General features: G+C 34.4%; 1 protein-coding gene and 1 non-coding gene across 7 annotated transcripts in view; both read right to left on the bottom strand.

Annotated features, from left to right (window-relative positions):
- The window catches only part of Stag1 (STAG1 cohesin complex component), a 360,527-nt gene that overhangs the window by 102,006 nt on the left and 235,241 nt on the right, over positions 1-23,280 (bottom strand). For all 6 annotated transcript variants that reach the window (XM_046431592.2, XM_046431593.2, XM_058574788.1 and 3 more), the window contains 3 exons: positions 13,420-13,543; positions 4,528-4,626; positions 3,937-4,016 (listed from right to left, as the gene is read on the bottom strand). In XM_046431592.2, the coding sequence (XP_046287548.1) occupies positions 3,937-4,016; positions 4,528-4,626; positions 13,420-13,543 (303 nt within the window). The remainder of the gene's footprint in view (positions 1-3,936; positions 4,017-4,527; positions 4,627-13,419; positions 13,544-23,280) is intronic.
- Trnag-acc (transfer RNA glycine (anticodon ACC)) lies at positions 12,621-12,695 on the bottom strand. The gene has a single exon. It is a non-coding gene; the product is annotated as a tRNA-Gly (tRNA).

Below are 23,280 nucleotides of genomic sequence, written 5' to 3'. Positions count from 1 at the left end.
ACAATGCAATCTATAAAATGCCAGTGAAAGAAACTGAAGAGGGCACATGTAAATGAAAAGAGATCCCCTGGTTCATGGGTTGAAAGGATTAGTGTTTTTAAAATGTCTATACCGCCCAAAGTGATCAAAAGATTCAGTGCAATCCCTATCAAAGTACCAATGACATTCTCAACAGAACTAGAAAAATAGCACTAAAATTTGTATGGGTTCACAAAATACCACCAATATCCAAAACAATCTTCAATAAAAAGAACAAAGCAGGAGATATATATTACCTGACTTCAAAATAAATTATAAAGCTGTAGTAATCAAAACAACACAGGACTGGTAAAAAAGAGACATAGACCAATGGAACAAAATAGACTAGAAGTAAACACAAGCATCTATAGTCAACTAACTTTCACCAAAGATCCAAAGAATACACATGGGAGAAGAGATGGTATTTTCAGTAAATGGTACTAGGAAAATTGGATATCCACACACAGAATAAAATGAGACCCCCATTTCTCACCCATTTCAAAAATCAACTGTAGGAGCTGGGGTTGTGGCTCAGTGGCAGAGTGCTTGCCTCAAATATGTGAAGCACTGGATTTGATTCTCAGCACCACATATAAATAAAAAATAAAGGTCCATCAATAACTAAAATGAATAAAATAAATAAAATTAAAAAAAATCGACTGTACATGGACTAAAGTCTTATGTAAGACATGAAATCAATAAAACAAAACAGGGGAAGTGCTTGAGGGATATTGGAAAGGCCAAGGAATATTCTGGAGAAGACCCCAAGAGCAGAGGAAACAAGAGCAGAAAAGTACAGGAAATAAAAGCTAAAATGGTATTACATCAAACTACTAAGTGTTTGTACAGCAAAGGTACAGTAAAGAGATGTACAACATATAGAATGGGAGGAAGTATTTCCAAACTATATACCTGACAAGAGGTTAACATCCAGAACTTACAATGAACTTCAAAAACTCCAACAGTAAAAATCCAATCTGATTAAAACTGGGCTATAGTCCTAGCAACTTGGGAGGGTGAGACAGGAAGATCAGAAGCTTGAGGCCAGTCTCAGCAATTTAGAAAGACCCTGTCTCAAAATGAAAAATAAAAAAAACCCAGGGATGTGGCTCAGAGGTAAAACATCCCTGGGTTCAATCACCAGTAGTGCAAAACAACACCACCACCACCACCACCACCACAACAAAAGGTTGTCAACTCATCCTAGTAAGATGGCTACTATCAAAAAGACTAAAGATATCAAGTGTTGGTAAGAGTTAAGGAAACTCATACTGTTAGTGGGAATGTAAATTAGTTCAGTTCTTATAGAAAACAGTATGTATATTCCTTCAAAAAATTAAAAACAGAGCTGGGGTTGTAGCTCAGTGGTAGAGAGCTTGCTTGGCACTGGTAGGGCACTAGGTTCAATCCTCAGTACCACATAAAAATAAATAAATAAATAAAATACAGATATTTGGTCCAGTACAACTTAAAAAAATTAAAAACAGAACTACCATATGATCTACAAATATAGATCATATATCTACCCCCTACTGAGTGTATATTCTAAGGAAATAAAATCCCAACATGGAAGAGACGTCTATACTCAGGTTCACTGCAGCACTACTCACAATAGCCAAGAAATGGAAGCAATCAAAGTATCTATCAACTAATAAATGGAGAAAGAAAAGGTGATACATATACCAAAAGGAAACAATTCAGCCATGAAAAAGGATGATAGAACTAGAGTTAGGTGAAATAAGCCAGGCATATATGTGGAATGTAAAAAAAAAAAAAAAAAACTGATGTAGAAGTTGAGGGCAGAATGGTATTTAGGAGAGGCTGGGGAGATTAAGAGAAAGGGAAGGGTGAAAAAACCCCAATAAATGGCTACTGAGTTAGTTACACAGATGTTCAAGTTTAATATGGGACAGCAGGATGACTATAGATAAGGATAATGTATATATTTACTTCAAAAAGAGGAAAGGATTTTCAAAGTTTCTACCACAAAGAAATGATAAATGTTTGAGGAGATCCACATATTTAACCTAATTTCAACATTACACATGTACCAAAATATCATGCTACCCCATTACTATGTACAATTTAATTTACATTTATTTATACTCTTTTCTGTGGTGATGGGGATCAAACCCAAGGCCTTTCATGTGTTAGGCAAACATTCTACCATTGAGTAGATAATTGAGTTATAATTGAGTCATATCTTTAGCCCCTTACAATTTTTGTTTTTATGCATGTGCTTAAAAAATAAATTTAATTCTAAAATGTCAAATTTATTAATGATCACAGATGTGTATATAATACTGTATTTAAACAAAACAGAACTGTATCATGTTCAAATAGAATTTATTCTAGAAATGCAAGGGGTGCTTACCACTAGACAAATTTATTAATTTAATTCAGGTTCATTAGTGGATAAAAGGAAAATCTCAGGAAACTCATATACAAAGGGAAAATTTTATCATAGACCAAAAGATACCACAGAAATCACAGAAACTAAAAACTTTAATTGCCTCCCCAGAACAAGAACAAAACTGTCTTCTATCAGTGACACTGTTAATAGTAATAAAGGAACTGGTTATGCAATTTGACAAGAGATGAAAACTTGTAAGGTTAGGAAGTGAAATTGTTTGCAAATAATGTAACTTACATAGTACAAGTAAATAGAATGAACAAAACATCAGAAGAAATGAGAGTTCTAATCCGGTATACCTATAAAACTAACATAAAAATTGAAGGTTTCTATACCTCAGCAACAACCAAGTAGAAGCTAGGCATGGTGGCCTATAATCCAAGCAACTCAGGAGGCAGAGGTAGGAGGATAGCAAGTTTGAGGCCAGATTCAACCAATTAGTGAGGCCCTAAGCAACTTAGTGAGACCCTGCCTCAAAACATAAGAAACCCCCCAAAACAAGAAGTAGAAAATACTAAATACTAATTATATAGCAATGAAACTATAAAGTTTTTAAGAATTAACATACACTAAATAACACAGAAGATCACCATGGAAAATTGAGCTCTATGTATAAGACCTAATGATATCTCAACAGAGAAATGCATCTTTTCATGAATAAATGATATGACATAATAAAAACTTCCATTTTCTCCTAAAGTTCCATGAAGTTCTAATATTTAAAATACTAACCAAAATTTTGAAGCAACTGACAAGTATATTTTAAAAATTCTTATCATAGAAAAAAGGATTTTAAATAGACCAGAGAATCTACCAATAAGAGAAGAGGCTGGATTTTAAAATATATTATAAAGCCAAAATAATAAAAAGCATGGTGTAAAGGCAAAACGGTATAAAGAACTCAAGCATCAGTAGACCCCTGTATAGCTATTTAGTTCATAATAGGTGTGTCATTATAAAGTATGTAGAGAAGAATGTGTAACAATTTTTCTAGAAATCACATTCTCTTACAGATTCTACTTTTATAGTCAAACTTGTAACAAAAAAGCTATTTTTCTTAAATAGCTTTCTTAAAATTGCTATTTTAAAATCTATTTTTGATTATTTTGTAAATAAAACAATTACCCCTGCTTTATTTCCTATCTTTTGGTTTTATATACATTCCAAAAAGCCTATTTGAAAAACCTATCCCTTTTGAGAGACCTTCCTTTTAAAGACTTCTTTCTCTGCTTTTGTTTAAAGAGGAAAATATTTCATTGGTATTTTTTCTAGATTGTATGAAAGAACTTTAATATGGAGGAAAGAGACAACAGTCAAAATGAAAAACAAAAGCAAAACAAATCCACACACAATCAAAATAAGAATACTTTGTTTTGAACAAAACCTTAAGGTATTAAAAGTAGAACCTAAATGATAAATATATTTAAGGGCTTTATATAGAAAAGGACATCAATAATGCAGAGAAAAGGCCATTAAAATATCAAAATATTAAAAAATAAACTCACTGAAGTATTAGAGTAACCAATCGAATAGCTTCCACAGCAACATCATATTCTTTGTCAAGTGTCATTGATACAATGCGATCCTAAAAAAATAGTTATAAAAAAATAAACCATAAATATAAAAAAGCTGAGAAAGACTTAAGATTATGTATTCTGAGGCATATGTGCCACACTAATGATAGGTTAAATGCAAAACTTTATTCTTGAAATCATATTCTCATAGTTCTACTCTCACAAAGGAGATGCTAGAATGTTTGTAATTTAAAATCTTTTTCATCAACTGGCATTCCCAGAACACTGTGACAGGGAAACCTTTAGTTACATAATTAATACATTCATTAAAGAAGATATATAAAGAAATAATTTTAAACAAGAAAGACATTTTTAAGGAAACAAGAACTCTTGTGTGTATTTGTGGTAAAGTAGATACTCATTTATTTCAGGCAGGTTTATTTAAAGAATATGTAATAAAGAACAGGAATTAAACACTTATTACAGTAATGTCATTTGATAAACTAGCTATAAGTACAAGGTTATAATGAGAAATAATGTAGGAACTATGAAAATAATAAGCTCACTGTTCTTAATGCTTACCTTGAATCGGTTAGTGAATAGCTCCAGTTTGGGAAATAATTCTCTATTGGTATATAGACTCTGTAGAGCTTTCAAACACTTCAGTCTGACTTCCCCTTGCTTCAGAGATACAAATAAAAACACAAAAGCAGCATTAATTCCATGCCACAAAGATTATAATAAAAATACTGACGTCTTTATGAAGAATAAAAATAATTTCAGTTTAATCATTCAACTTACATCATATTATAAATCAATACAGACAAAACTGAGCAACTGCACAGTCTGTGCTGAATTTAGATTTATTTAAAAATACATTGAAAATCCCTTAGTTTCTTGTGAATATAACTGTGTCAAACATTTATCAACTCTGACCATATAATGAGTATCTCTCATATTATTCGGTGATACTTAGAATTTTTAACTTATGCTCATAATTAGAGAAGGGAATGCTCATTTGTTCTATATGTAATTATAGAATAATCCTGTGGCAAAACTTAATTTCATATTAAAGTTATCATTTATTCATGCAACAAATATTTACTGGATGCCTTTTAAATTCCAAGGAGAGTAGTAAGGAAACAGATAAACAGCAGAATGTTCAAAACACTGGGAAAATGACACAGTGTAGAGTCCTGGGGGTGCGAGTTACTAGAAGAATATCTTTAATATAAAGTCATTAATTAAGAGTAAAGGTTGTTGGCAATCACAGTGTAAACAGAATGTGTATGGCATCATCTAGAAATTTAGTCAACACTCTCAAAGGATTCAAGAGATTAATTTTTTTTTTTTTTTTGGTACGGGGGATTGAACGCTCAACCACTGAGCCACATCCCACATCTCTCAATCAGGGACTACATATACAAAAGCAAGGCAATAAGCAACTCAATGAGACCTTGTTGCTAAATAAAATACAAATTAGGGCTGGGGAAGTGGCTCAGTGGTTGACTGCTTCTGAGTTCAATGCCAGTTGCCCCTCCAAAAACAAAATAAAACAAAACAAAACAAAACAAAATCCCAAAAGCACGCACACGCGCGAGCGCGCACACACACAAGTCTAAGTACAGGGGTATGCTGGTAAAAGATTTAGTAACTCATTCTGGGGAACAGGGCCCACTTTGTTACACATGCAAAGATGCATAACATAAATACACCTTCCATAGATGATACTGAACTACCAATGAACTATCATTGAACCCATTCATGGAGAAGTGCAAGCTAATTGCAAGCTAATTCAACTACTTATAGCACAGCAGTGAATGAAGTGATATTATCTGTTAAGGTTAGTTATAGCATGTAGGAGAAATCTGAAGTGTTTATACCAGGTGCAATTAACACTCCACCCAAACTCCCTTTACTTGTTAATTCTTCAGCCTATGTCAACTGCTAATGGTTCCTATACATACCTTTCTCTGAAGAAACCACCATGGTTGAAAAGACCCACCTGGCACAGAAATTCCTAAGAGGTTATGTTTCACCTTTCCTCTCCTATTCACTCCACTCCACTCTCACCTTTCCCAGACTAATGCCCATAACCAGAGTAGAAAGACATAATGGTAAAACAGCCTAACTGTCTTAACTCTGGCAGGACAAACTTTGAGATGTAATTTATTCTCTAGAGTTCCTTGTGAGATTGTGCAGAGTCTGGACTTATTCTGAAACCACCTGTTAGGCTGTTTCCTGCTTTATCATATTTTCCAATAGGATACTCCTGAGTACAAACCTAATCATGTGCTACAAAACAATGTTTTGTTCAATCAGGGACTACATATTCAAAGGTGATCCCAGAAGATACAATGGAATTGAGAAATTCCTAGCATCTAGGGACACTGTAGTCATCATAACATCATGGCACAACTTATTACTCATGTGTTTGTGTTGATGCAGGTGTAAACAAACCTACTATGCATATACAATTATGCACAGTATATAATATTTGACAATAATAGTACATGACTTACTAGCTTATGCATCTGCTATATGTTTTATCATTATTTTAGTGTATATATCTGCTTATAGGCAAAAAGTTTATTATAAAATAATATACTATGTTTAGCTCACAGCAGCTTTACAAAATCTTTTGATTAGTCACATGCAGTTATTGTGTTTATTCACTGAAAAAATGGCCAAGTAACACATCTTTCAGAACATACCCACATTGTTAAGACACACAACTATACTGTTAGCACAATAATTCCTCAGGTTTGGCTTCTAGGGAATGTGACCTAACTTTTTTGATGAGATTCTGAGGTTGGATTACTTGAAGACTGGATTGTTATGAGGAAGAATCCAATGGTGATAAGTACTGACAATTCCTGACACAGAACAGTATTGTATTTTGCTAGGGTTTTTACCTGTAGGTGAAAAAAGAATGTGCACTATTAACTTGTACACCATTCTGACATTTGAGGAAGCAGGGTGAATAACAGTTAACTATAAGGACTGTGGAACTAAGTATTTGCTGCTATATTGTACTATGATCTTAAAGAGAAAAAATAATAAGATCAGGCCATTAAATTGCCAGTTCAAGGCTAGTGTTGCTTTTTTTTCTTCAAATTTAATCAATTTTCCTATGACAAAATCAGAACTACAATAGGAAAGAAGTGGGGTCTAAAAAATATCTGGGTGGATGTAGGTGAGGACCTTTAATTCCTAGTTTCTTCTGAATCTGTGAGCCTAAAAATGACTCATACCCCTTGGTAGAGGAGGCATGACTCCTCCCTATCCATCCCTTTATTGAAAGACTGTGGAAGTTTAAATTTTGGCAGGTATCTTAAGGACAATGCTAGCAGCCCTCATCATGATCTACAGAAATTTCCACTTAGGTTAAGGTTAAATCTCTTCATAGATAAGATCACAAAATAGCAGATAAGGCAGTATCACGTAATCATTCAATGCAAGAGGAACATACTATGATTTGGATATAGTTTCTTTCCCAAAACTTCATTTGCTAGGAGTTTGGTCCCCAGTTCCCCAAGTAATGGTATTAAAAGGTGGTTAAACAGGTAAGAAGTGGAGACTGGTGGGAGGTTAAGTGAATAGGGTCCACCCTTGCGAAGGCACTAATGCTGGTCTGGTAGGAGTGGATTAGTTCCTAAGAGCCTGGGTTGTAATAGAGAGCCTGGCTCCTCCCTGTCCTCCTTTTTCTTTTACCTTGCAAACTCTCTCACACCCACTTCTACTATGCGATATCATTTGCCATGTTGTAACAAGAAGGTCCTCACCAGGGGCTGACTAGATGGTGCTGCTTGATCTTGGACTTTGAGCCCCCCATATATGTGCTAAATAAACCCACTTTTTAAAATAAACTACCCAGAATCGAGTATGGTTATAGCAACAAAAAATGAACTGGGGCAGAACACAGTATTGAAAAGAGTAGCAAGGTTCAAGCGTAACAATTGGGGATTTACAGAACTGGCTCAAAGGATATGGTCTTCCGGGAGGGAAGATAAGTGGAAAGTCAATGATGAAAGTATTATATAACATATATAATGAAAAAAGATCAACAATGAATGAGTAAAAGGCTGAAGACAGTTGTCTCAATGTACAGTCACAACCTCAGATGTAAGATAGCATGACTGACTTTTCCCTAACCATAGACTTGACATCAATGCCAAGAAAAATGAAATTAATACATCCAAGTTCACACAGTAAAAATTATAAGCTGGGCATGTGGTGCATGTCAGTAATCCCAGTGACCTGGGAGACTGAGACAGGAGGACCACAGGTTCAAGGCCAGCCTCAGCAATTTAGCAAGGCCCTAAAAAACTTAACGAGACCTTGTCTCCAAAAATAAAAAGGGTAAGGGATATAGTTCAGTGATAAAGCACTCCTGTGTTCATTCCCCAATATCCTCTCCAAAAACCCCACAGATTAAAAAATAAAATAAAATCTGCAAATATGAATGCTGTTTAATACAGCACCTAGTGCATATTAGCTGCTCAACAATTCTTTTGATACCTTACTATATAGATATAGTAAGGACATGAACTGAGTTTCATTTTCACCTGTCCAGCAAAATTCGCAAGCAACCATCTCTCCTCCCAAGTCTCGTTTCTTCACCTATAATGTGTCCTGCCTATACCACAGGACCTTAAAAATTAAATAAGGTAAAGTGGTATTCATGAAAGCACTTCAGAAAACTAGAAAACAACCTGTTGCTGGAATGAAAATTCCCAATTGCTTTTTTGTTAAGTGCTCTACTTTGGTGCTCTACTATGCTCTGCAGTTATTTCTATTATAGTACACTTAATGCTTTATTGTTTTCCCATTACAAGAAAATTTTATTCAAATATAAATGCTGTTTAACACAGCATCTAATGCATATTAACTGCTCAATAAATATTTTTTAATAACTACATAAATATAAGAAAATAAAAGCATCATGGATAAAATGATTTGTTAGAGGAGAGAATTGGGTATTAACAGAGATTCTTCATTCAAAGAGATTCTTTTTTAACATTTGTGCAAAATACTTCTGTAAAAAACATCAAGTGGTATAACAATATTGCATAAATAACGGTAAACGTGAGTTCGTAATGAGTTATATCTTTAAGGGACAATAATTTATGCTCCCAGGAGAATATTTAAATGGAAATACGTGAAAGAGTTAAGAAGAACTAAATTCAAGTGGACTGTCCAAAAAGGTATGTGTTAGTATGTGGCAGGAGTACAGGGGTAGACAGAAGATTCCCTTGAGAGGGACAGTTTTGGCAACTTATGAGAAACAGGATTCAGGATGAGTCAAAAGAAAGAGAAGAAATGAGGTGGGTTAAAGAAATATAGATTGTTAAACACTACAAAGATTCTGATATGGGGATTAGCATATACTAAGAGGTAAAAAAATAAATGTACACACAGGTGCTATGGTTTGGGCACAGTTTTTTCCTGCTGAAAACTCAGGCGGAAGCTTGGTCTCTAATGTGAGAGTTTGAAAGGTGGTGAGAAGGTCTGCCTTTATAAGTGGATGAATGTTTCTCTGGCAGAAATGGGTTAGCTATTGTGGGAATTTTACTTGCTTTTCCTCTTCTTTACAAACCAACTGCTGTGAAGCCCTTACCAGAAGCCATGCAGATGCCAAGGTCATGCTCTTAGGCTTCTTAAACTGTGAGTCAAAATACCCCTTTCTTTTTAAATTATCCTGACTCATATGTAGCAACCGAAAATGGAGTAACAGGCATGGTAAAAGCAAAAGTAGTACAGAACAATACAGATAAACTATAAGAGCAAGGCAATTAGAATCATGAGCATAAATCCTCAAAGATTTTAAGATATTTAGTCTAAAATACATAAATTATTAATATAATTTCAAAATTAGGCACATTCTGCATCACCAAGAAGGGCAGAAATAAAATGGCTAGGTAGAGAACCTACAGAAACAACTACTTTAGTTGTTAGAGATTTTCTTTCTATTGACCAACTTACAGCATAAAACTTACAATTTTAAAAAGTTTGTTTTATTCAGGAGAACAGATGAGGTTATAACCTCCAAAGTTCTAAAATCAAGACAAAGGTTTCATTAGCTCATTTGGAAGAGGTATAAGATGAATCTGAAGACAGAGGCTACAGGTTAAAGAGGGTGCAGTTTCAATCAGATGAACGAAACAGGAAGACAATGACTGTCATTCTCAGAAAAAGAGACGCAAAGAGATTAGAGTGGGAATGATAAAAGAAAAATGTAGAGGGGATTATTAATACTTGCAATCTTTAAAAAATAAAATAATTGAGGCTGATAGAGATTTAAGAAATCATTTGACTGAATATTCATGTTTTTATCAACAATGTACAAGGGAAATCAACCTCCCCTCCTTCACCTAGACAATGGATTTCTATAAAAGCAGTTTAATAATTTTTTAACTGATGGTAAGAGGCCAGGTGCGACGGTGCACACCTGTAATCCCAGCAGCTAGGGAGGCTGATGCAGCAGGATTGTGAGTTCAAAGCCAGCCTCAGCAACAGTGAGGTGAAACTCACTACTGCTATTGTATTTTGTCTCTAAATAAAAAAGGGCTGAGGATGTGGCTCAATGGCTGAGTGACCCTGAGTTCACTCCCTGGTACAAAAACAAGACCAAAAAAAACTGATGGTAAGAAACACCAAAAATTTGGTTTCCCAAGACTTTGTGGTCATACATTAAGTTCTTTTAAAACTGATAACCGTCACATAAATTCAGAAGAATACTCTACTGCGGGAACCGAGGAAAGAACTGGGATGGTAGTGGTGGGGAATAAAAGTGCAAAACTTTAATCCAATCCTACAAAAGAGACTGTCTTGTTGAATATAGGAGTGTGTGTATGTATGATGAGTGTGCACTGTATAATTCTACATTCTCATAGTGAAGTAAAATCTAGTTGGATTAACTTGAGGTGGACTTAGATGCAAAGGTTCCAATTCCACATAAGGAGTAAACACAAAACAAAACAAATAGAATCTAGCTTGGGATTTATTACTGCAAAGAAAAGGATGTTAAAATAGTTACAGAAGATATATATTCGGGAAAAAAACTCACTACATACTAATTAGATTTCCCTTCAAATGATGAGCTGGGGACAGGGAGAGGTAAGAATCTTTTATCATCAATTAAAAAAAGATAGGCATGGGAGATGCATGATTGTAATCCCAGCTACTGCGGAGGCTAAAGCATGAGGATCACTAGTTCTAGGACAGCCTAGGCAACTTAGTGAGATATTGTCTCAAAATAAAAAATTAGATGGGACCAGGGTTGTGGCTCAGTGGTAGAGAGCTTGCCTAGCATGCATAAAGCACTGGGTCGTTCCCTAGCACCACATAAAATTAAACATAAAATAAAGGTAATGTGTCCATCTACAACTAATATGTGTGTGTGTGTGTATAATTAAAACAAATAAATAAATAATTAGAAAGGGCTAGGGATATAGTTTAATGGTGAAGTGCCCCTAGGTTCAATCCCAGTATAAATGAATAAATAAATAAATATCTAAGAATATAATTGAATTTTATTTTAAATATTTATTTTTTTAGTTGTAAATACAATACCTTTATTCCACTCATTTATTTTTATGTGGTGCTGGGGATGAAACCCAGGGCCCCGCATGTGCTAGATGAGCTTTTTACCACTGGGCAACAACCCCAGCCCCTATAATTGCATTTTTTTTTTTTAAAGAGAGAGAGAGAATTTCAATATTTATTTTTTTAGTTTTCGGTGGACACAACATCTTTGTATGTGGTGCTGAGGATCGAACCCGGGCCGCACACATGCCAGGCAAGCGCCCTACTGCTTGAGCCACATCCCCAGCCCCTTATAATTGCATTTTAAAAAATAAAATGGCTTCTGGGCTGGGGTTGCAGCTCATTGGTAGAGCACTTGCCTAGCATGTGTGAGGTAATGGGTTTGATCCTCAGCACCACATAAAAATAAATAAAGGTATATAAAAAAAAAAGGCTTCTGATAGCTATTATGCTAACACAATGATTTAAATTGTTATAAAATTTCTATGCTGCTGCTTGGCACAGTGGTGCATGCTCACAATCCCAGCTACTTGAGAGGCTAAGGCAGGAGGATCTCAAGTTCAAGGTCAGACTGGATGTCTTAAAGAGAGCCTATCTCAAAGTAAAAAAAAAAAAAAAGAGGATAAGTTAGTAGCAGAGCAACTGCCTACCATGGGTATTGCCCTAGGTAAACAATTCCCAGTAATGGGGGGTGGGGTGGAGGGATGGGGTGGATCTTCATGTTTATGAATACCTAGCAGTTTGAGCTATAGAATGTCAGGGTTTTTTTTTTGTTGTTGTTGTTGTTGTTTGTTTTTTTAATAAAAATTTCAATAGTTTTTTCTTCTTACCCTTGGTTATTTTGAGGATTACTTATTCAGGACTTGATAATATGGGATTCATGTTAAAGTCAGACCCTTTCTAAGAGATTAGAAGTAGAAATACATTTTTAGACCAAGTATTCTAGATTTCAACAAGTCTTTTTAAAACACTCTACTGTGATAAAACCCTGGAGAATTCAAAACATGAATGTTACTTAGTTTTTAGCCAGGGGCAGTGATGCACTCTTTTATTCCCAGCAACCTGTGAGGCTGAGGCAGGAGGATCACAATTTAAAAAAAAAAAAAAATCATTCATTCATTCATTTTTGGTGTGGTGCTGGGGATTGAACCCAGGGCCTTATGCATGGTAGACAAGCACTCTACCAACTGAGCTATACCACCAGCTCTTATTTATTTATTTTTATGTGGTGCTGAGGATTGAACCCAGCGCCTCGCACGTGCTAGGCTGAGCCACAACCCAAGCCCCAGAGGATGGAAAATTTAAATCAAGCCTCTGCAACTTAGTGATACCCTGTCTAAAAATAAAAAAAAAATTAAAAAAGGGAATAGAGATGTGGCTCAGAGGTTAAGCACCCTGGGTTCCATTCCTGGTACAAGGAAAAAAATAATAAAGGTATTTAGTTTTTACATATTAAGAGAGACAAGAATTTTTTTTATTCCAGTAAGAAAAAGAGCTAATTATCTTCTTGGGATATGATATGCATTCTCTTGTAAATTCAGATATAACAGGTCATTTTGATTTAAGATAGCATTGCATCTAAATAAGACAAACTCTTTTATATAAGGGCCAATGACTCAAAGTTAAATCATGGTCTTCAAATAAACAGTTACTATGTTGAATCATTTTAAATTTAATATTACTACAACTATTTTTTTAAAAATATTTTTTTATTTTTTAGTTGTAGTTGGACACAACACCTTTATTTTATGTGGTGTTGAGGATCAAACCCAGGGCCTCACTCATGCTAGGCAAGAGCTCTACCGCTAAGCCACAACCCCAGCCCCATTACTACAACTTTAAAAAAATCAACTATTGCAATTTTGATTCCTAGCATGCTAGTACTGATACAAGCATCTATTCCAAAACTTAGAAGATATTACTTACCCTGTCATGAAGAGTCCAGCCAACATATTTCAGGTAACTGTCATTGAGAAAGGCATCACTATACATTTTCATCCATACTCCAATCTCTTCAATACAAATAGCTCTAATCTCAGCAATAGCATCTCTAGAGCAGAAAATTAAAAAAAAAAAAAAAGAAATCTCTAATTAATATCCAAAGCTGACATGTATTTTTAGTCACTTTCAACAAGCAGCAAATATAATTTCTAACACTGTATTTGTATCTGAGCTCTCAAAGCCCTTCAACTAAAATATCTTGTTTTTTTTTAAAAATATAGTTTCTGTGAAATATGAAGACACCTTATTTTGGTCTAAGTGTTCTGTTTTCATTGGGATGGGTAATGATGTTTAGAACTTTCTGAGAACCTCACAATTATAAATATAGAGCCAACAAACATGTTGAATCTCCTAAGAAAACCAAAGTGTCAACATCCAAGTACAGAATAATGTATAGGTCAAAAAGTGTTTCTCTAAAGAATTGTTAATCTTTATAACCTACCACATGTCTAACGAACTAAAAGAAAATTTTCATGACCAAGAAATAAATTAGTTATATATCAATGGGAAAATGATGTAAAAGCCAAAATTATTTGAAAATATGCAACAGTCTACAAAATCTAAATCACGAAGTAATTTATTGTAAGTTAAACTACACATTGTATAATTATCCTACACATGTGTAGAATGAAGTTTATCTCTTCCTTCAAATCATGGGTCTTTCATCTTTTATTTATTTATTTATTTTTGATGGTGCTGGGGATTGAACCCAGGGCCTTAAATGTGAGTTAAGCACTCTACTAAATGAGCTACATCCTCAGCTCTGGTCTTTCATCTTTAGTTAATTTGTTTTTTAGGCTGAGGAATGGGAAATAATAATCTACTTTTGTTAAAATGAGACCAATCTTGGTGAATATATTATGAAGTCGTAGAAGAACAACTCCAAATGTCAGGATTCTGGCTCACTGCCCAGATGGCTCTTCACCTCACTGTAAGCACTTAATACTTCTGGGATGACTTTCCTACTTTAAGATCTATGAATCATGAACAAATACAATGCTAACACTTTTACTTCACTGTTCACCAGGTTATAGCTCTAGCTTTTTTTAAAAAAAAAACTGAGGATAATATGGTGAATCCTATTTTTCTTCTGGAAATCAATCTTCAAGGTTTCTAATTTACCACATGCAAATAATTATAAAATAATTTAATTATCTAATTTATACAAGGCAATAATCTGTCATTTTAATGGAAAATTAAGAACACTTGTTTCTCTTTTGTAATTAAATGAATGGTAGAATTCTAATATTTCATTCCTCGCTCATAAATTCCAGTTCCTTCTAGAGCATTCTCTTGCCTCAGAATAAAAATGGGGGAAATTTTCTCTTCCCAAACCATACTACCACCCTGAAATTTTAGTGTCCCTAAACTTTTTTGTAGTTGTAGATGGACAGTATGCCTTTATTTTATTTATTTATTAAATGGATTTTTAAAATATTTATTTTTTTAGGTGTAGATGGATATAACACAATGCCTCTATTATGTGGTGCTGAGGATTGAACCGGGGTCCCACTCGTGCTAGGCGAGCGTTCTACCGCTGAGCCACAGTCCCAGCCCTATTTTATTTATTTTTATGTGGTACTAAGGATCCAATCCAGTGTCACATACATGCCAGGCAAGAGCTCTGCCACTGGGTTATAGTCCCAGCTCCAGTTTCTCTACATCTTTGATAATATCTATTTCTCATGGAGAGGTTCTGTAGTACAGTGGATAAACAGCACAGGTTCTGGAGCAAAACATTCTGAGTTCAAATTCTGATTCTGCTATTTACTAGTTGTGTGACCTTAGACAAGTTACTTTCTTAGGTTTCCTTACCTATAAAACCACTTTCTTAGGTATTCTTACCTATAAAATAGTGATAATAATAAAACCTAACAGAGTGTTATTAAAGAATGAAATCATAAGTAAAATACTCCTAATAAATTTTCTATAAATGTAAGCCATTATAATCTCTCAAATATCTAAGTCTTATCCATCTAGACTCCAGAAGACAATGCAGTACAAAAAGTAGCATTAGTCAGGAGTGGTGGAACACATGTGTAATCCAATATCTTGGGAAGCTGAAGCAAGAGGATTACAAATTTTAGTCCACCCTCAGAAACTCAGTGAGGCTCCAAGCAATTTAGTGATACTTTCTCAAAATAAAACATAAAAAGGGCTGGAGATGTGACTTAGTGTAAAAGTGTACCTGGGTTCAATCCCCAGTAGCTCCCCAATAATGACTTTACCACAAATATGAGATGATGCACCTATTCTACTCTGAAACATGAAAGGCTCAAGAAAATTGCTTTTTTCTTAAACCAAAAAATTTTAGACATAAAAAGGTACAGAAACAATATAATAACTATGTATCTACTGCTCAACAAAGAAACAAATATTACAGGTAAAACTTTCTAAATATTTCTTACTAATGAAACTCCCTACATAAGAGTAAATAACTATTCTTGATTTAGTGAATATCATTCCTATCTATATTTTTGTTTTAATTTCATCTACATTGCTTCACATATTTTGAAATGTCACATAAATATCCTATAGATATTTTTCTCCAACCAGCTTTTTCAAGTCTTACAATTTATACATATCAACTCATTTTAACTGGTACTCAGTGTTCCTATGAATACATTACAAATTATTTATACATCTCTCACTTATAGGCATTTAGGTTGTTTCCAAGTTTTTGCTTTTATTAACAATGACTCTATGAGCATCGATGGACATATCTTCTTGTGCAAATTCATGAAGAGCTTTTCAAACAGTATATCATTATCCATTAGTACATTATCAAATAAATTTAATGAGCTATAACAAATACATAAAAATATATAGGAAAGAAAGTACCATAATGCTTTACATGTTTGTAATGGTTTACATCTTAAAATGTCCCCCAGTAGGACAAAATGCTCAAGGCTTGGCTGCCAGTCTGAGACATTATTGTGAAGTGGGGAATTTTTAAGACGTGGGGTCTAGTGGAAGGTCATAGGGAACATGCTCTTGAAGGGAGTATTGGGACCCTGGGCCCTTCCACACTTTTTTCGCTACTTGGCTGCCATTAGGTGAGCAGTTTCTTCTACCCTGTGGCTCCCGATAATTAAGTACTACCTCACCACAGGTCCAAAGGCAACAGGGTCAAGTGATCATAGACTGAAACCTCTGAAACTGTAAGCCAAAATAAACCTTTCCTCCTTTTAAATTGTTTATCTCAGATATTTGTCACAGTGATGGGAATCTGACTAAGATAATATTACTGTAAGGCAATAAATATTCTCTCTTGAAACAACTATATACCCACTGAAGGAAGTGGTCAACAACATCTGTAAGACAATGAGTTTATAATTATTAGTTAAATTAACAGGTGAATAGGAATGTACATCTTCAACTTTATTAGATATTTAAAAATTTCTCTGTAAATCAGTGCTTCATACACTTGATAGAATCTTGCTCTTTAATATAGAATTTTGTCTCTGTGAGATATAGGGTTATATACTTTATTTTCTACAGGGCTATTCAAATAAAAACAAATGATAACAAAGGAAAAAAAAACTCCCCAAAGAAATCAAAACAGGGACTGGGGTTGTGGCTCAGCGGTAGAGCACACACACCTAGTGCGTGTGAGGCGCTGGGTTGGATCCTCAGCACCACATTCGAATACATAAAAAATAAAGGTATTCCGTCCACCCAAAACTAAAAAAAAAATTTTTTTTTAAAAGAAAACAAAACAATCCCTCTCCAAAACCAAAACACAATTATAAAACATAACTACAAAATACCCAAATCATACATTTTAGCTTTCTCATTCTCTCAGACCCAGTAGTAAACTCCATCAGGAATCCATTTGACTCTTCTGTTATACCACCTTTGTAAAAGTCAATCTTACCAAACAAAACCAAAAACAACAACACAACACAAACAGCTAAGTCTATTATACAATCTCACGGAAGCAGGCAGAGAAAGAAAATCAATAGGCATACTAATTAAACTATGGCAACCACAAAGTTTATCAAGTACCCATACACAGAACTCTCCTTTACACTTGGATTTAATTCAAATTACCAATGACACTGGGATTAAGACGGCTATTTCCCACAGGTTAGAGAATAAAAAGGCTTAGCTTTATTTAAGGCAAACAGTCTTGTTTAAAATATTTCTTATACTTACCTCTATATTTACTCCTATTCTATCTAGTGCTTTGGGTTTTTTGTTTGTTTTTGTCTTGTGCAGTGTTGGGGACTGAACTAAGGGCCTTGCATATGCAAGGCAAGTACCATGCCACTGAGCCTCTAATGCCTTTTTGTCTCACCAGCTAGACTCCTAAACAACTTATGTTCCTGGAATATAGCTTCTCTGCATGACTGCCAATACTTGGATACAGCATGTCTCCTAGGAATCCCAAGGCTTATTTAGTTCAGATGCCAATCTGATCCTTTTCATCTTAACTTTAAAAGCTCAAATATTTTTTTTTACAGAACAGCTATTCTTTACATGTGACTGTACTTATAACCACAGAATAGATAGTAAAATTAAAACTCTTTTATGGTGGTTTTTACAGTATGTCCACAAATTCTTTGCAACTATTCTCTGGTGAAGATTAATTTCCTTTTACTCAAGTGTGAGTACACTAAATAATTTACCTCTGATGAATATAATATGGTTAACATGAAGACTTATTACTTCGGAGGCTAAGTAAAAAAGATACTGTGACTTGAGTTTTGTTATCTCTTAAACTACTCTCTATGGGGAAGCCATTAGCCATGTTTTGATCATATTTGGTGTGCCCTATGAAAACTTCCATGGATGAGTAATTGGAGACTTCTGTCAGAGCCATGTGAATAAATCATCTTCGAAGTAGATCCTCCAGTCCTAGTTAAGGTCTCAGTTATCTGCATTCTCAAGTGACGTCTCAATAGCAATTGTTATTTTTTGGATCAATTTTTAACTAATATATAAAAACTCTACATATTAATGGGGTAACAAGTGATACTGATACATGTATATACTGTGTAATATTTAAAACAAGTTAAAACATATCTATGTAATCACTTTATGGCAAAAAAAGTTTGAATCCTTTCTTTTAACTTTTTTAAATGTACATATAATATTACCACCAACAGTCACCCTATTATATGATATTAATTGCAATCAATATTGAGAAATCTGAGCCAGAACCACCTAGCTGAAACACTCCCAAATTTTGGACCCACAAAATTATGACAGAATAAATGTTGTTTTATACTGTCAAACTTGGTGGTATGGTAAAAAGTAGCTAACATTAGTTTTTATTATGATTAAGGATCCTTATAAAGCTCACTGAAACCTATAGTCTTGTTGTTTGGACCACAAATTAGTTCTCCTTTAGTTCAAATAGCCAGTGTACTAGCACCTACATGTTTGTAGTCATCCCTATGTCTAAAATATCCTAAATTCTATTTTAGGTTACCTACACTGATTTTCACAGTATTGTATCATTGGGGCCTTGAAATAAATGACTAAATATGAAAACAGTACCCTTTACTTGTGAATAATAAGTGGACACTAGAGACCATAACTTAAAGTAAGATCATTAAAATAAATACTAACTTAAGGAGTGTTGAACATTAGTAGAAGGCATTAAAGGAAACACAGAAGCATGTAAAATGATAGAGGAGAGAAGAGGAAGGTTTCTGAGAAGTAAACTTAACACCTGAAGAGCTAAAACTCTAGCTTCCTAATTAAATCTAATTATTTATTTTTTCAGGATTATATATATATATATTTACAATTTTTTTTTTCTGTAGTTGTAGATAGACGGGATACCTTTATTTTACTTATTTTTTTTTTAAAACGCAGTGCTAAGGATTGAACCCAGTGCCTCCTACGAACTAGGTAAGTGCTCTGCTGCTGAGCTATAGTCCTTGACCAGAGTTATTTTAAACATACTAAAAATATAATAGGTTTACAACTATGTTCGTATCTCAATAGTAGAGCACTTGCCTAGCATACACAACGCCCTGGGTTCAAATCCCAGGCACAGCAAAAGAAAAATAAAAGTAATAGGTCAAATAAATTAAGGCTAGTTTTCCTCTTATTTTTGTTGCATTATTCATTAGTAAAAATAATGACAAAAAAGAGAATGTCATTGCACCATTTCTCCCACAGAAAACTTGGTGGTTATTTACTACCATTCATTAGTCCTCAGAATTTTGCAATAAAGAGAACTTTGGGTATAAATAAGACTAAAAATACATTGTCAAAGACACATTACCACCAGGTGTGGTGGTGCATGCTTGTAATTCCAGCAGCTTGGGAGGCTGAGAAAGGAGGATCTCAAGTTCAAAGCCAGCCTAAGCAAAAGCGAGGTGCTAAGCAACTCAGTGAGACCTTGTCACTAAATAAAATACAAGATATGGTTGTGGATGTGTCTCAGTGGTTGGATGGCCCTGAATTCAATTCCTGGTTACCCCCCCCCCCCCAGACATATTGCCTTTAAAAGAAAGATATCTTCTATATTTTAACTATCAAACAGACCTATAGGTTAGGTCAAACATGGACTGTAAGTGAGATTAAAGTAATAGAGTGACACTTTGCTCAGAATAAACTATTTGCTTCCAAAGCAAACATTAAAGTAGGTGATAAAAACATTTGTCAGACGATTAATACGAATTAATCATTCAATCAGAAGATTCTAATTTTTAAAAGTAATTTTTAAAAATACTGGTTATATCACTAGTACTATTTCTCTATAATCTTTTTTCAAATTCCCTTCTTAGGGACTGATGAAGGGCACAATGGCACACACACCCATATCACAAGTTCAAGGTCAGCCTCAACAACTTAGCAAGACCCTGTCTCATAATAAAAAATAAAAAGAACTGGAAGTGTGTTTCGGTGGTAAAGCATCCCAGGGCCAAAAAAATCAAAAAAATAAAAAAGGACTGATGAAATTAAAAGCATCTTTCTATATCTTGTATCCTTTTATAAATGTGATTTTGGTTAAATTCCAAAGTATTATATTCCAATTAATTATCTCTTCAACATTCTAAAGGCCATCCTATTCATTAAATATAAATCTGTAAATAATTTTTTCATAGTATTTTAAATGGAGTTTTTCACAATCACTTGTTCTTACTCTGAGCCACTTACTTGATGAAGCAAATGGGTCATCTAGTATGTACAATTCTCACGCTGTAGATTAAATGATACCATGGAATTTCAGTCAGATTATTTTTCGTATGTCTTATAAATTAATAATAGACTAGCATAATACAATTGAAATTCATCTTTTGACATTAGGGTCGGTGGGTGGGACACAAGGTGTTAAAGTGCCACCTCTCATAGCACCCACTTTTCAAGTATATAAATGCAGTAACATCATGCTTTTATCAATGAAGAAAATTGAATGATAGTTCTGGAAAATTAATGGCTGATATCCATAGCATACTGTTCATATCTGGGAGGTAGATTATATTGTCAACTATACTGGAAGTTGTTTTGAATGGCTGAATTTTTTATATATCAATAGTAAGCTAAAACAGATCTAATACAAATTGATATAAGGTCTGATAAAATAAAATACAAATCAGTTAAAGTTAACACCATGAAATTAAAGAATTCTTGTTTATATGAGAATAATAGGCTGAAAGCTTTGGCAAGACTCAATAAAAATCAATCATTAAATAGTAAATGCTGTTTTATTTGGTGTTACAGATTCAGGGAAATCATAAAAAGACAGTGATCCCTGACAAGGGATAACACAAGGTAAGCCTTAAAATTGGACCAGTTCTATACCTGCCAGGCAGCATAGTTAAGCAGGGAAATCTAAGCAGAGGTAGGACATAATAGAGTGGAGAAGGAGCTGGGACTTCAGCAAGACCAAGGTGATTATATGATATAAGGAGCAGGATCAAAAGGGACAGCTAAACAGAAAGAGTAGGTTCTAAAAATCTGCAAAAGAACCCTATGGTCTCTTTAGCTGAGTAGTAGAGAGTGTATATGTGAAGAAACCACCCTAGGATGGAGAAAGAATAGAAGGACCAGAAAAAATGAGCATGGGGGCAAAAACACATGGCTAGAAAGTTTGTGTTCTGATAGGCCAGGGTGGGAACATCTTATAATTCACAGGGACAGAATAGAGTACAAAATTTATTATCTAAATTCTGGAGAGAAAATTAGCTTTAGACTAAATGCTCTTCCAGTCCACTTAACAAACCTTAAAAGTAGGTATGAAAAGATTAAACGTATCTGTGTCCAAGAAAAAAAATACAAGTAATATTTGTAATAATATAAAACTATCCAAAACAGAAAGAAAAACCCAACATGTCAGGCATTCAATAAAAAAATACAAGTACTGAAAGGAAAGAGAAAAATGGAAAAAAGTACATACATGTTCAAGAAGCTACAGAAAACCGTAATATGTTAAGGAAAGACAATAAGAAAGAAAAGGAAGACCACAAACATAACAAAGAATACCAAAACAGAACAGTGTAAAAACAATTAGTAGGAGAAACACCTAAAAGGTAACCAAAGTAAAAAGAAATTAACTACAAAGGATGCAAGACAAGAATGACAGGAGACTTCCTTTTAAAGGTGGCATTAAGGCAATACAGAAACGGTGAATCTATTACTTTAAAGAATTAAAAACACAAAAAAGAACTTCAAAATTTAACCTAGATTTCCATACCAAGAGGCAAAATATTCAGACATGAAGGTAGGATAACAGAAGAATGAAAATTCTTCTTCACTCCTTGCAGGGGGCGTATACAAGGTGGAGGTTGTTGCCAGGTGTGGTGGCACACTCCTGTAATCCAAGTGATTCTGAAGACTGAGGCCAGAGGATCAAAAGTTCAAAGCCAGCTTTAGCAACTAAGCAAGACCCTTTTTCAAAATAAATATCAAAAAGAGCTCGGGGTCAGGGATGATGGGGTTGTGGCAAAGTGGAAGAGCGCTTGCCTTGCATGTGTGAGGTACTGGGTTCAATCCTCAGCACCACATAAAAATAAATAAAAATATTGTGTCCAACTACAAGTAAAAAATATATATACATATTAAAAACAACAACAACAACAACAACAAAACCCAATACCACCCCCACTCCCAACTTTGGTCCTCTGGAAATCAGTTAAGAAAAAAAAAAAGGCAAAAACATTTACATATAAAAAGTTAGTGAACTTAGGATAGGAAGAATGGATGCCTATGGCATTCTGGCATGAAACTGATTTCTTCAAAAATCCTAAGATAGAGTAGATTGCCAAGGTTGAGCATGCCTATGAACACCATCAGCTTTGATGCTCAGGGAGCTGATTTGTTGGAATCCAAGCACTAAATACTCATACGCACAGAAGAAGGCAACTTAAAAGAATACATTCTATAAGAAAATAAGTGGGGGGAAAAGCTAAAGCTCTGTGCTCCACCCCAGTAGAAAAACAAAAAACAAAAACAGCAAAGTATGGCCCATACTCGGGATCTGAAACACTGTAGGACTCTGTGGGCCCACATGTCAAATACCAAGAATCTTCTTTTTTGATCATAATAAGGATTGATGAGACATAGGTCTCAAGAAAATAAATAAAAAGGGCTGGGGATGGAACTAAGTAGTAAAGTGAACCCTGTGTTCAATCCCCAGTACCAAAAGCAGAATGCTAGGTAAGCACTCTATCACTAAGCTAATATGCCCAGCCTTACTAAAGACAATTTAAAGTGGCTCTAACAAATATAACCAAAGAATTAAAGGAAAGCATATCTGAAGAATTAAATGAAACATTATGAAAATAAATTAACCAACAATAAATCATGAAAAAAGAAATGCATCAA

This window comes from Marmota monax, unplaced genomic scaffold, assembly GCF_021218885.2.
Source record: "Marmota monax isolate L192 unplaced genomic scaffold, Marmota_monax_Labrador192_F-V1.1 WCK01_AAM20220418_F8-fsc00022, whole genome shotgun sequence".
In the NCBI taxonomy this organism is placed as follows: domain Eukaryota; kingdom Metazoa; phylum Chordata; class Mammalia; order Rodentia; family Sciuridae; genus Marmota; species Marmota monax.
This window is presented reverse-complemented; position numbering and strand designations above follow the sequence as displayed.